The sequence below is a fragment of the Cloeon dipterum genome, chromosome 1 (assembly GCF_949628265.1).
Source record: "Cloeon dipterum chromosome 1, ieCloDipt1.1, whole genome shotgun sequence".
Lineage (NCBI taxonomy): Eukaryota > Metazoa > Arthropoda > Insecta > Ephemeroptera > Baetidae > Cloeon > Cloeon dipterum.
Genome location: NC_088786.1, coordinates 39067194 through 39082848, shown reverse-complemented (window position 1 = coordinate 39082848; position 15655 = coordinate 39067194). Strand labels below are relative to the sequence as shown.

Sequence of the window (15655 nt, the reverse complement as noted above, 5' to 3'; positions counted from 1 at the left end):
GGGTTTTAAATTAGCATTTTTTAGTTCAATTTTTTCCCAAATGATATGAAAAATAATTTAAAACGATTAAAACAGTTCGAAGATTTGATTTTTATTTTTTTTAAATTTAATTTTGCGCTTTTCAAAGGATTTAAGCGCAATTTTTACAATTAATAGAAGCAACGGTTGACGTTTAAATTGTAGAGCATTGTTCCCTACTGTAAAAGCACGATTTATTTGACAATTTGGTGAATTTTTCCTCAAAATTTGTTCACCACTCGATAAATCGTGACGAGTGGCATTAAATCCAAACAAAAAAGCGTTTATAAAATAAATTTATTTATTTCCCAGTGATGATTTCATTAGGGCAAACATTTGAAAAAAATTAACTGTTGCTAAATTTCACAAATAATAAATTAAAAGACAAAATTGGTTCATACAGACGTAACTGGGAAATTTTGTTAAATAATTTTTTCAATTCTTAATAAACAAAGTCATGAAATATTAAACAAAAATATCCACTTAATATTTATTCTTCAAATTAACAACTCTTCGTTATATATTTTAATTCTTTTCTAATTTTAGAAAACTGTCAGCCTCTTAAACAAATTAAATTTTATCAAGATTTTAGTGAGACATTTACAAAGAGTTTTTATTGCTTGTAAAAACCCATTAATTACTTATTTAAATCTAGAAAATTATTATTCAGTCTCTCTTTAAAAAAATTCAGAATAGCAATCTCTTGAAATCCATGTAATTTTTTTACTTCACAATTTTTTCAATGGAAGGAAGATGTAAAGATAATTTTAAAGATAAATAAATCGTTGGTAAATTTCACAAGCAAAAAATTAAAAGACATAAATTTGCACGCACGCGTAATTGGAAATTTTTTAACTCCACGCCGATTAAATGTGTTTTTTTTTAGAAAATTATTCAATAAAGCAAAATAAACAAATACGTCAATTCCCGATAATTTCTAACTTGGAAAACAATTTAAATTTAGACGGCGGCGCTTTAAAGATAAGTAAAATTAATTCCAAACATTTTTCTAATTCATTCCGAACCATTTTTGCAAGAGAAAAGTTTAAAGAAATACCAAAATTAATGGTTTTAACATTTAAATGTAAAAAAATCTCAAATATTAAGAAATTTAAAAAAACTAAGAAAATTTATTTCTTGAATTCCATGACCAAAAATTGCAATTTTTAACTAATAACAATTTACTCGAAGGCAAAAAGGAGGATGTAAATGGTAAAAAATTACAGAAATTAGAACACAAATTTCAAAAATTATAAAGAAGAATTTTCTAAATATTTTAAGCTGAAATTTGAACAGTGCAAACCACTAAAAAAATATTTAGAAATAATTTCCTTTTGACGGGACACGTTTTCCTAAGGTTTCTGGCCGAATAAAAATTATTTCCTCTCCAGAAAATAGACGAAAAATAAGGGAAAATTGATTATCTTTAACTTTAATTTTTTAAAAATAATTAAAATTAATTCCATACATTTTTCTAATTTTTTCCAAACCATTTTTTGCAAGAAGAATGTGTTAAGAGAACAGAATGAGACCAAAATTGATGGTTTTCATACTTAAATGTTCCAAAAAATCCTCAAATATATATAAATTCTTTTAATTCGTCTCAGAAAAAATTCAGAAATTTATTCCTTGAATTCCATGACCAAGAATTGCATTTTTTAATTAATCACAATTTATTCCAAGGCAAAAGGAGGATGTAAATGGTAAAAATTTACAGAAATTAGGACACAAATTACAAAAAAATGTATAGAAGAATTTTCTAAAAATTTAAAACTGCAATTAGAACAGTGCAAATCACTTAAAAAATATTTAGAAATAATTTCCTTTTGACGGGACACGTTTTCCTAAGGTTTCTGGCCGAATAAAAATTATTTCCTCTCCAGAAAATGATTAAAATTGAAGGCGAGAGGCAATTTATTCTTCAAAATGGTCCAGAAATTCCCGAAAAAATCAGTAGAATTTTTAACCTCGGCTGTGGAAAAATCAGGAAATTAATTTCTTGGAATTTATAAAATCAGAAGAACATTAATTTTCACTCCAAATAAATTTGTAATTATTTTGAAAAGAAAAGAAATAAACAGCTGTGTTGATTAATCAGACTGACGTGTTTTTAATTCAATTTTTGAAACTTGGCTCTTTAAAAAATCAGGATATTAATTTCTCGCAATTTTTGAATTATTTTAAAATAGAAATTGGTTGATGATGAATTACTCCGGCTCGATGGCCCATTGAAAAGAGCGATAGGCGTCGGGGGCGCGCGCGCGCGCTCGCGCGGCGGTGCGATAATCGCGTCCGAAATTGGCTGCTCGTAAAAATTCTCCCGCAGATCGACCGCGGCGCCAATAATAATTATGCAGATGACCGGAATAAATACGCGATAATTGATTGGAATCTCGGTGCAAAAGCGGCGAGCGGCGGCGGCGGCGGTTGTTGTTATTTTGGTCGCCGCAACACCGTCGTCGTCACCGCCGCCGCCACCCTCTCTCACCTCGCAGCTCGAGAGAGAGAGAGAGAGAGTACCACGTGTGGCCGCTGGTTCCCCTCTTCGGGCGTGCAGCAGCTAGTCTCCCTGGTGGCGGCCTGCGATATAGGACGCGTGTTTCTTTTGTCTCTCGCGCTGCCTGCACACGAGCTTCACAAATGAACGCCGAGTAAGGTACGTTTTTCGGGGTGCAAAACGATTATTTATCATTTAAATTAACCGTGTTTGCCGATGTCGAGACTAACCGATTAATCGATAATATTTTGTTAATTCGCCCCTCCCCTAAATTTTAATTTCACGGCTCCGGGGATTCATTTATTTATTTAATATTTAATTTGTTAAAATTCGGAATTGTCGGGACGGCACACGGACCGCTGTGAGTGTGTGTATAAGACACGCCCCCTTTGTATAGGGGTTTTGACGTCACATCAATTCTGCTCGGCACACACACACACACACACACTTTATCTGCAACGAACGAACGAGCGAACGAACGCGGACACGGAGCGCGCCTGCCAGCCAGCCAGCCGTTTCTTTTTGGACGCGGCGGGGGTGTCCCGCTTCTGCAGAGCAGCTGAGTGCGTAAACACAACAATCGAAGAAGCGGCCGCCAACAATGGGCAAGGAAGAGGACAAGGAGAAGAAGAAGAAGCGCATCCCGCGGGGGCGCAGGAACAGGGAGCCCAGAGATCGGCTGGTTAAGGAGAAAGAGTTGAACGATGAAGAAGACCAGGTACGAGCCCCCCGGCCCCCCTTACCGCCCCCCACGCCAGGCAGCCCCCTGTTCGATATTACATCTCGTTGAATTCTAGCTTTCTTCTCCGTCTTGTTTTCGTTGTTTCGTTCCGTTCGCCCACTTGCGCGTAAAATCGATACGCGCGCGGCCGGGGTCGCCCTCGGCAACGCGGCTCGCACCCCACCGAAAATCAGCCCCTGCCCGCACCCCCGATTCACGCGGTGCCCCCGTTCCGATCGCGGCGCGCCCCCCGGGGCCGCCAGGGGCCCGTCCCCGGCCCCCGTGCGCCGCCGGAGGCGTCGCTCCGGCCCAAAACAAACACGAGCGCCACCGCGCATGAGTCGCCAGCGGCGCCCCGCGGGCCCGTCGCCGGGCCCTTCGCGGGGGTCTGCGCCCCTGACCCCGTTCGACGGGGCAAAAATTGATTTTAAAAGGGTCAAACTTTATTTTCTTAATCTCTCCCCAGGCGAATCGCATTTTTTTCGCTTCTGTGAACACGTGACACGCCGCTGCTCTCCTTCAACTCCGCGGTTTTAATTAAAAATAAATTAAAAACACGTCAGTCTGATTAATAAACACGGCTGTTTATTTCCTTTCTTGTCAAAATAATTACAATTAATTTATTTGGAGTGAAAATTAATGTTCTTCTGATTTTCTAAATTGCAAGAAATTAATTTCCTGATTTTTCAGAGCCGAGATTTAAAATTCTGCTGATTTTTTGGGGAATTCCTGGACCGTTTTGAAGAGTTGCTGCCTCCCGCCTTCAATTTTAATCATTTTCTGGAGAGGAAATAATTTTTATTCGGCCAGAAACCTCAGGAAAACGTTTCCAATCAAAAATAAATTATTTCTAATTATTTTTTAAGTGTTTTGCACTGTTCTAATTGCAGTTTCAAATATTTAGAAAATTATTCTTAACAATTTCTTTAAATTTTTACCTTTTACATCCTCCTTTTGCCTTGGAATAAATTGTGATTAATTTAAAAACGCAATTCTTGGTCATGGAATTCAAGAAATAAATTTTCTGAATTTTTTCTGAGACTAATTAAAATATTTTCTTGAATTTCAAGGATTTTTCGGACCATTTAAATGTGAAATCCATCAATTTCGATCTCATTCTGTTCTTTAAACACATTCCTCTTGCAAAAAATAGTTCGGAAAAAATTATAAAAATGTTTGAAATTAATTTAAATTACTGTTTCGTCTTTTTTGCTCCATTTATTAAACGAAAAATACAGCCCTTTTAAGAAAATAACAAAATTTTAGGCCACGTGGTCGTATTTTTGACCTGCGAGAGGCAGCGATGGACGGATGACCTGTGACCCGCTGACTGCCTTTGTGTGTGGTTTGCGCGGTTGCTTCATTCTCTGTGCAGGCGGGCGGGTTGGCGAGCGGGCGGGCGGGCGATGGAACGGGTCAAGGCCGCGCTTATACTTTTTACACCAATTCCCACTGCACATTTGCACACATGTCCGGCCGGTCAATGAGCTGCCGTTGCCGCCGCCGCCACCGCGCGCGCAGAGAGTGAAAATCGCCGCTGACAATGCTCTCACGGATATAACGACCTGTCAAACCGCTTTTTCATCAACTCGGCCAAATGTCCAGCTAGATTTTATATTCATACTTGTGGTCTACATTTTTTTAAAAGGAAATTAAACGGTTGTTTAAAAAAGGAAATAATTCTTTTCGTAATTTAAAATTAAATTGAACATTTATTCAGTTTTCGCCTTTTTATGTTTATACATAGGCGGTTGAATATTTTTCTGAGCTTCAAATTAAAGCGGAACCATCAAATAAGCACTAATTATGCAATTTTGTGCTGTTAGAACAAAATATGAAATTTTCCAAAAGTTCCAAAACCGTCTTAAAACCGACTATTCTGACTATTTCATGGTAAAAATTCTTGAAAATGATATTATTTAATTAAATATGAAACAATAATTACTATTTGTGGCCTTCAACTTTTTTCAAAATTTTCAAATATCGTGATTTTTGCAACTCCAAATCTCGGCTTCTAATAATAAAAAATTCAAAAACTCCCCACCGTTAGACTCGTCTCGACTTTCCCTAACGAGCTGAAGGGCTTAGGGGGTGTCTACCCCCACTCACTAATTGCTAAAATATTTTAAAACCCGCGAAAGAGTGCATCTGAGGACAAATTTGCTGCGAGAATTTTAGCAAGGGGGTTGAAGGGGTGGATAATTAGCACCCTTTAAACCCTTCAGCTATTTAGGGTACGTTGAGATGTGTCTGTGTCTAATGGTGGCTAGTTTTTGCAATTCTGACGCTTAAAACCAAAGATTTGGCAGTGACAATATTTGCAAAAAAAAAATCTTTCGCATTTTTGCCAACATTTCGATCGCTAAATCTCGGGTTTTAATTGTCAGAATGGCTAAAACTGCACACCGTTCGACTCGTCTCAACCCCCTCTAGAGAGCCAATGGGTTTTGGGGTAGATTTTTTCAATTTAAGAGCATTTTTAACAGTGATTAAATTTGCTAAAAGTGCAAAACGACGCGATTTTTCTCGTTACTTTAATACATGGGGTGGAAGGGGGATGAGGGTTTATCACCCTCAAGTCACTTTGGCTAACTAGGGAAGGTTGAAATGAGTTGAATGGTATGCAGTTTTTGCAATTCTGATAATTAGAAGCCGAGATTCGAGGTTGTAAAAATTCAAAAAAAATTCCTTTTTTTAATGCGCGCGACGCTGCTATTTAGAAAGTTTGAGGCAAAAAGAAATAACACGACGCCACGTGTCTTTTGCAAGAAAATCATGGGGTTACAGATCAAATTCCACCGTAAATCACAAAATTAAATAAATGAAATCGTCTAAAAGAGTCTAAATTGAAAAATATTGACTAAAATAGTCTAAAAATAACCGAAACCGCGTCTAAATTCACAGCCCTATTTATAAAGTTGGTTGTTTTTAGTTTAGTCATCTTTTTTGGGGATGAACAGGGTTTTTATTGTAAGGAAAATTTAACAAATAATTTTTTTTCGATGTTTTTTAGAGAAACAGAATTTTTTATGGCGTCGAGAAGTCAATTAAATGAACCGTAGAGGCAAAATATCTATAAATAATCGAGTTATATCATTTAATTTTAATTTTTAAATCTAATAAAAAAGATAACTCATAATTTTTTAAAATTTAAAATCATTAAGAGAGAAAGAAATTGATACTCATGCGTCCCTTAATTTTAACAAATTATAAATCTCACTTTCGTCCTTTGCAGGTGTTTTAAAATTAAAAAATAAATATTTAACTCAAAAATGTTCTCGTGTGAGATTTAAATTGCAACCATTTCCATTTGAAAAAAACCAAAAGCCGCATTATTTTCCACACTGTGAAATAAACCAAAACAAATCGGTTTTGTTTTGGCCTCACGTCCGCGGGTCCGCGAGCCTGCTGTTTTTGCATAATTATAAAAAAGCGGCGGCGGCGAGGGAGGCGAAAGTGGCGTTTTACGAGCCGCACTGCTTTCGCCCGCCCGCGCGCGAATTAAAATAATTACACCGCCGCGTGGCGTAGATCCTGCTCGTCAAGTGCTCCATATTTAATTAGTTTAAAAGTGAGTGAGCGTGGCACGCACCAAGAGATTTATTTATTTCCTTTTCTCTTCACTCGCACGATTGGAGCAAAACAAAAAACAAACAGCTAAGCCGATAAAGTGATTATACTGCTGCATGCGCTCATTTGCCGCGCGTTAATCGTCGAAGACCCGCAAACGAGCAGCGCGTGCATGCCGTCTAATCGCCAATTGAATTGCCGCCATTACCCTGGTTTGCATTTAAAATAAAAAAATAAAACAGGAAAACGTAAAAATAATTTTTTTACAAATTTAAAACCCTTTCCCCTTGATTTCTGAAGGAAACTGTGCCGCCCAGCAGTTCTTCCTTACAGGTTGCATAAAATTTCCCGCCTTTTCTTTCATTTTAAATTTTAAAAAAATATTTTTGAACACAAAAACCTGCCGGGAATGCTCTAATACTTTCAAATAGGTCAATTAGGAGCAATTTAAACGTAAAATCGACTTCAGATTTGTTTTTTTAAGAGTGAAAAACATAGGAATTGACACCAATGACGGTCATATTCCCAGAAATTGAGCAAAACTCACCCCCTGGGGGATGAGGGTTGATTTCAACCCCCTTAAAAATTTTACCATTTAAAATCTGACCGAAATGTTTAAGAAAGTAGTCTAATTTCAATTAAATTCTAATTTTGGGGTGGAAAAAAAATCACGTTTTTCAAAATTCAAATTTGGATTTCTCAAAAAATCCAAAAACTAGAGTCACTATTTTTAGTGCATTTATTTTTAATTAAATTAAGCACATTTTGGCTATCTCAAAAATAAAATTTTTAGTTCCCTTCAATGTGCAGGAATTTCTTAAAATCTTTATTAAAATTTTAGTGACCTTGAACTTTGACCTAGAACGTTTTTTAGCATGTAAAAGTTGTTGGAAATTTAATGTAGATAATTTTAGACCCTTCATTTATCAATTTATGTTTACTCTAATTTTAATAACGATTTTATTCCTAAAAAATACCTTTTTTAATTGTTAATTCTGTCTGTGAGCGAAAAGAAGCGGCTTCGCAGATGAATCAGCACGTTGTTGTCCTATTATCGGGCTCGCTGGGCCTGCCGTGAGTGGAGAAACAACAACAACAATCCAATTGAGTAGGCGTCTCGAGTCCACGACAGAGATCTCTGCTTTCTCTAGTGCCGGCGCTTATCGCTCGCAGACGCTGGACCGGATTTCTCCACTGCACAGCACTCGCTGATATGCCAATTGCCCATTTCCTTGCCAGTAAACAACGGTCTCGATCTGATAACACTCGCTTTTTGCCCTTTTCCTCCTACTATTTGGAATTATATCACGATTCTGAGCGGTTTTTCGTATTTATTTATTTCAATTTGAACAAAAATTCCAATTATTCGAATTTTACCGGTTACGCCCCCTTTTTTAAGCAAAGGAAATTAATTGAGCTCTTCCGGGGTGAGAAAAATTATGAAAATTTAATTGGGAGAAGATAAAAAATAGTGATTTTGGTCTTGAAATTTATTTTTTATATTTTCAAAAATTGCAGATTTTCGAAAGGGGTGTGTGTTTGGCCTGATTAAAATTCAGCAGTTGATAGTACCGTCAAAAACTGCCCAAATTCAGAAAGCTGATTAAATTTCCAGTGTTTTTCCTACTGAGCAAATTTTTCTCAAATTTACTAATTTCGCACAAAATCCGTCTGAACATTTCAACCTTTAAATACCAAAAAATAATTTAATTTATTCGTAAATCAACTCTTCTTTTTAAATTATTAATTTTTCCTCTCCAATTTAAAAGAAAATCAAATAAAAAGGTAAATTTAGTTGAGTTTCTTTTGTGTCTTGCCTTCTTCCAGTAGCAGACAGTAACACGCGGTTTGTTTGACTGCGTTCGGAGAATTTATTAACCTGCTTCCGCGAAACGCGAACGCAACCTATTGTTTGCGTCCGCATCGCTCAGCACGTCCAAATAAAAGCAGCTGAATTGTTAAGTGGTAGATAAATTTTTCCTAAACTTTTGTGCCGCTCTCTTTCCCTCCAAAGAGAGAGAGAGAGTCTCGAGCCGATTGACAGGCGGAAATTGGCCTATCACTGATTCGCTGCTGACAGCCGCTACTCGCGAGGGTAAACAAGAGAGCAGCGCTTTCTGCTCCAATTTTGATACGTCATTAACAAGTTCCTTTTTTCTAACTAGGTCAATAGGCAAAATTTCGTTCTTTATGGACAGTTGTATTGATAAAAAATTATTAAATTCCTGTATACCGTAAATTCAATATTTTGCTCTCGAAATTTCATTTTTTTTCCTTTGAAAACTGGAGAAACTTACAGTTTATTGAGTTATTAAACAAAATTCAAAGAATATTTGAGAGAAAAATGCTTAATTTACTTTTAAAAACAATTTAATTATCCTAGAATCAACTCCGTAATCCATGTGTAGGCCGAAAAAATCCCTAAAATCCCTCAATTTAAATTTAAAAATAGTTTGATCAATTGACCAGTTGCATAAACCCTTAGTTATTGAAGCCGCCAACAGATGGCGCAACCACAGACTTTCTTAAAATTTTTGTTTCAAGCGGTTTTAAGGCATTTCCGCTGCGATTTCAGACTCAATCTAGCTGTTTTACTTTTTTTAATTAATTTGATTATTTTTGACGTGCTGAAAACCAAAATCGGTTCAGCCATTCGCCGTAGAAACGTTGGAAAAGATTTTTTTATTTCAAAAAATAGTTTTTCACGATTCTACGGCGATTGGCTGAACCGATTTTGGTTTTCAGCACGTCAAAAAATAGCAAATTAATTGAAGAATGCACAGTAGCTCGATTGAGTCTGAAATCGCAGCGGAAATGCCTTAAAACCGAAAGTCTACGGTGGCGCCATCTGTTGGCGGCTTCGAACACTTAGGATTTATGCAACTGGTAAATTAAGGGAAGTGAAAAACTGATTATGGTACACTTTTTACGTGGTTGCTGTACCTTTTTGCCCTTCAAACATGTTTTCAAGGATTTTCAAAACATATTATATTGTTTTAAAAAGCAGTTAATCGAAATTCAAATTTTCCCGCGCTTTTGGAACACGTGTCACGCCTTCTTTTCTATTTTCCTGGCAACTACGCCCCCATTTCAAAATTTCCGGGAGTTACGCCCTCTCTTAATGGTTCCTTTATTCACAGATAATCCAATAGGCGTTTTTCAAATTAAAAATTTTAAAACTAAAATGAAAATTAGTCATTTGAGGTTTAGACGAATTTTAATTACTTTCTATAAAGTAAGAGGAACAAAATGGCACTTTTGGCAAAATAAATAAAGCACTGAACATCTTTTAATTGATTTATTACAGACTATAAGAAAAAATAAAAGTAAAATTAATTTTTAAAATTCTTTAAAAACGAAAATATATTTTCTTTTGCCAATAATTAACCTAATTAACTATTTTTTACTAATCTATAGGCTTTTCCAGACTAAAATCCTACAATTTAAATTTTTAATTAATTCTTTTAAATCAATATTATACTTTGATCAATTTATGGATGCGGAAAAATAATTTTTATTCAATTTATACCTGACCTCTATGACTTTTAGCTCATCAAATGAGTTTTTAAGGATTTTCAATATAGATATTTTGTCTTCTAAATCATTAAATTTAAAGTTTAGTCAGTAATTTAACTAAGAAACTAAGACAAATGTCAAACTGGATGATTTCCCGCGCGTTTTTAATTTCCTGGGGAGCCACGCCCCCATTTCCAGGGGTTTCTAATATTCACAGAAAATCCAAAAGACATAAAAAAACTTTTAAATTTCAGTCATTTTTCAATGTTTAGGTGAAAATCAATTATTGTTTAAAACAAAATGGCACTTAAACCAATAATTTACCGACTAAAAGAGCAAAAATCGATTTATTGACCATCCTTAAACAGACTTTTCGTCTTCGAGGATATTAAAAAACCGTATTGTGACCGTTTGAAATGTGCAGTGGTTCCTTGACCGGCATCGTTGCCTCTCGAATCCGAATTGACGCGAAAATAAACCGCGATCAAATTTACGACAGCCGTTTGAAGGAGAGCCACAGGTGTCGACGTGCGTCCGGCGTCCGTCCGCGCGAAACGCAACAACGAATATACGGGGCTGATTATACGCGCGGTGCGACTCGCGCCGAGCCGAGCCGAGGGTCGAACCCGCGAACTTTCTTTGGTTGCTTTTATCTTTTATATATTCCACACTACTTTTTCGTACACAGACGAGAGAAGCAAATGAATAATTGTGACTTCCTTGGCCACTTTCAGCTCGCACCACCGGCACTATTCGCACCTACACACCGCAAGATGTTCGTTACTAATTTGCTTGCTGAATTTCTCAATGTCCCATGTCCCGCGACTCGAACCACAATGAAAGAAAGAAAATGAAAAAAGATACCGCAGTCGAAAAACAAACTGAGAAAGAATCATGAATGGATTTTGGTAATGAGATGATGATGATGATGATGATGCCAGCTTTGTATCAATGGCGGTGATTTTTGGGCAGACGAATAAGCGCTTTTTTGCTCAACGAGCCGTTTTTGCAATCAGCACCGAGCTATCGAGAATGTTTTTGCACAAAATTGACAAAAGCAGGAGCTTACACACCAAAACACCATCAGGAAAGATGATGAATCACTTGATGTGAGATCTCTTGATTATTTCCACGCAATCTCTCTATCTATCTCTATCTATCTTTAGTCACTAAACAGCCATTTTCTGATTGATTGATTGATCGATGCCGAGGACAATTTAACCCGAGACGCCCAATGCTGCGGGGTTACGCCCACCTCCGGGAGGCGTGTCCGGTTAAATTGTCCTCAGATCGATGCTGCCATGCTGCTGCTGATGTGGAGTTATTAATTAATTATTTATCGTTGATTAAATGTATATATAATTGTGTCTCTTGTGCATGGCTCTTTATGCATGCTGCATGTTTGTGTATTTGTGTTGAAATTAATAAAAGAAAACAAAATTAAAAATGCTCGAGTGGTTCTTTTCTTTTCTTCCTTTGCCTGCACGGGTTATCCGCACGTGTCTTTTTCCTTTTAATTAAAACAACAGTGTACTTTTAAAAGCAGAAAGAGGCCCCCGAGTTCCAGCCAACTTAAACACACACTCCTCTAAAGCATGCCCTGCACGAGACAATATATAACCCCTTCCCTTTCTTTCTTTCTTTCCTCATTATCTTCGTGCGACGGGCGTTCTTCATTCTTATATAAATATATATGCCTAGTGTGTAGATTGTAAAAACTTCTCTCATCCTTTTTATAATAAAAAATCTGACTCTTTCATATTCATCTGTTTGGCGTGGAGAAATTGAAATTTTTTATCGCTTTGGCTCTTGAAAATCAATTTTCACCGAATTTTAATTTTCTTTCGTGGAATTTCAGCATTAATCACTTGGAAAATACGATAAAATATTCAAAAGATGAAAATACCGGGGTCCAGGTTGCGATTTATAATTTTTCCCGCCGGTCAGAAGTCAATATGGCGTCGAAATTTATAGTTGTTTGAATATTGGCCCATTTTGAAGCTGCGCAGTAAACTTGTGCGCATCTTAAGCATGCGCAGTATGTACAGATCGCTTCCTCATCTCACAAGGAGGCTGAAACTCATCACTGCGCATGCGTGAACTGAAAAAAAACCTTCTGCGCAGTCAAAATTCCCACCGGGGCCCGGATTGCGATTTCTGTTGGTTTCCCGCCGGTCAGAAGTCTAAATGGCGTTGAAATAATGGCGGCCAATCAGGAGACAGTCCAGAGACCAATCAGAAGCGTCAATAAAGAGGCGTGCCAACCTAATAATTTCATTCCTGCGCATTTTGTTACATTTTCATTAGCCTGATGTGCAATGTAACGGTCGATTCGCCAATTACCGGGATAATCAGCTGTTAATAACAACAAAAACATTTAAATTTCCCACCGTACTCTACCAGACGCCATATTTGCGCGTCATGTCAATCCGGCCCCCGGTGAAAAAAATTAATAAAATTAGAAAAACATCGATTTTTTTAAATTTAGTCATTATTAACAATTTTTCTTTTAATTTACTACTTCAAAACAATTTTTCAATCGATTTTCCACTATTTAAATTCATCTTTAATATTTTCCGCTCTTGTCAGAGCAAATTTCTCCACGTCAAAAGCGGTGTTATGCTGTTTGCACAGTGTTCTTCTGCACACACGACCCTTTTTCTTTCTGTTGGCTCTCTTCACACTGCACACACGTGTTTTCGTGCCTCTCTCTCTCTCTCTCTTTCTCTTGCTCACACACTCACTCACTCACTCACTCACACACTCAAAAGCCGCGCGCCGGATGATCCAGAGCGGACGAACCTCGTTCGAGCGGCGGCAGAGGGGGTGCACCCTCTGCGCCGCACACACACACGCTGCCATTATCACCCCTTTTCACCCTCTCTGCACTCGCGCGTATGATATTCAAAGCCATAGCAGTCGAGAGAGAAAAGAAAGAGAGCATCCCCTTCCTTCCTTTCTTTCTTTTAATAACTCGCGTCAATAGCCATGTTGCCATACGCTTTTTTTTACGAGCGCAGAAAATCGACACAGCCGTTCGATAATCGCGATTTTATGCATTTTTAATGCCGGCGCGGCGCCCAGCAGCCCAGCAGCGCCGCGTCCATTTGGTCCAAGTCCAAGCGCAACAAACATTACCGGACAATCAAACTGTTGGTAATTTCGCTTCGCGCCGGCCAGTACACCAGAGCTACGCTTTATGGCTTTTTGCCTGCCTGCCTGCCTTTTGGGAGCTGCCCTTTCTCAGTCGGAGAGACCGCCGCGCGCGATTTATGTTAATCTTCTCGTTGCTCGCATGCCAAAATATTTTGGCAATTTGCACCGAGAGCTGCCCCGCCGCGCACACAACACTCGACCATGCCAAAGCAGTAAAATGCAACTCAAGAAATTGAAAAAAAATTAGATACTGTCCACGATTTTAATTATAAATTCATTAAACAGCTGGTTTAATTTTTAAATTTGTTTAAATTACTGTCCCAACCTAATTTAAATTATTTTAAATGAGTAAAATTCAGCATTGATAATTTATTTAATAAATTTTAATTCAAACGCCTTAATTTTGCTCAAACCTTTTCCCCTTCTACTCATCTAAAATGCAATTTCCGCACAACAATCAATTTTTCTTGAGCACCCCTTGAGAACTAAAGGAGTTTTGAGGGTGCTGAAATTAATTAAGTGGAAACTAGACCCAACAAAAAATTCTCAAATTAATTAGAAGAAGAAATAAAATTTATTTTTATCAATTCTATTTTCCAGTTTTGGCTCTTCACGATTAAATAAATTTAAATTCTCGATCCTCAACGTATTAACAAAGGCAGGTTTTTGCAGAAATATTTATTTTAAATGATTTAAATTTTAATATTTAATATTAGCAAAGTTTTTACAATTAAATCAATTTAAATTTCTAAATTTCTTCTAGGCTATAAGAAACCCTATTTAAAAATTAATTATGTGAAACTATGAAAAAAATGATTTAAATGTCTTTAAGTTCACATCTCACCCTTTCTCTTGCATATTTTCTCAATTTTCTGTTTTAAAATGAAAACTATATAGAATTTAAAATTTTTTCTTAAGTCCACCGTGGGCCTGGTTGCGATCTGTGTTGGTTCTTTGCCGGTCAGAGGTCAATATGGCGTCTAAAAAGTGAAGGCCAATCAGGAGACAGTCCAGTAGCCAATCAGAAGCGTCAAAAAAGGGGCGTGCCGACCTGATAATTTAATTCCCTTGAATTTTTTACATTTCCATTGTTCTGGTGTGCCATCTAACGATCGATTCTCCAATTACCGGGCTAATCAGCTGTTAGTAAAGAAAGAATAACAAAAATATCAGTCAACATGAAAAATTCGCTCATTTTGAAGCTGCGCAGTAAACGTATGCGCATCTTAAGCATGCGCAGTATGTTCAGATCGCTTCTTCATCTCACAGGGAGGCTAAAACTCTTCACTGCGCATGCGTGAACCGAATCAAAACCTTCTGCGCAGTCGAAATTCCCACCGGGGACCGGGTTGCAATCTGTGTTGATTCTTTGCCGGTCAGAAGCCAAGATGGCGTCGAAATAATGGAGGCCAATCAGGAGACAGTCCAGCGGCCAATCAGAAGCATCGAAAAAGGGGCGTGCCAACCTAATAGTTTAATTCCCGCGAATTTTGTTCCATTTCCATCAGCCTGATATGCCATCGTACGGTTGATTCGTCAATTAACGTGCTAATCAGCTGTTTTTAAAGACATAACAACAAAAATATTCAATGTGCTGATTGATTTTAGTTTGAGAAAATTAAATATTCAATAATGAACCGTGTTGAAATTAAATTTCCTATGCCTCTATTTTCTATTGTCACGGCACGATAAAAGCGTATTCGAAATTCCGAGCACGGCTGTGGGAAAAAGTTGTCTTGCACCCTCGTCGCTGGGAGGAATTTCTTCACTCACTGCGGGGCCGCGGCACTCGACAAAAGAAGGGCAGTTGCCAATTTCGCCTGCCTTTATGTATATGCACAGCAGTGTTGCGGGCTTTGTGTGCAGCAGCAGCGAGCTTTCGCAACAGCTACTTCTTTCTGGCGAATTTGGATTCGGCGGCGGTCACGCTATGTTTAGGCGCGTGATTTATTTGGCCCGGGGCCTCATTAGTGTCACGCCGGCACAAAAGAATGTAAATTGGCCCCTCCGGCTCTGCTCTATCTCTCCCTGGCTTTTTCCCCGTTTTCGGACGACTCGATCTTTGAGCAAAAGATTAATCGATCGTGATCAAGTGCTAAATAAATGATGAGTACGGAAGCGCCCGTCTCGCGATTGAGAGAAAAATGGTCCATTGACACTCACACGGCCGCCGCCGC

The 15655-nt window shown here is 37.7% G+C and overlaps 1 protein-coding gene across 4 annotated transcripts in view; it reads left to right on the top strand.

The window, feature by feature from the left end:
• The first annotated feature begins 2580 nt into the window (after positions 1 to 2580).
• Positions 2581 to 15655, top strand: part of shakB (shaking B) — a 139086-nt gene continuing 126011 nt past the window's right edge. Inside the window, exons 1-2 of one of the 4 annotated variants that reach the window (XM_065476869.1) lie at positions 3105 to 3233; positions 11057 to 11097. Coding sequence is in view for 1 of the 4 variants with exons in the window: in XM_065476865.1 (XP_065332937.1) it covers positions 3117 to 3233 (117 nt within the window). In the remaining 3 variants the exon portion in view is untranslated. Of the gene's footprint in view, positions 2675 to 3060; positions 3234 to 11056; positions 11432 to 15655 lie in introns of those variants that run through there. The other 3 variants (XM_065476867.1, XM_065476868.1, XM_065476865.1) reach the window with 3 other exon arrangements.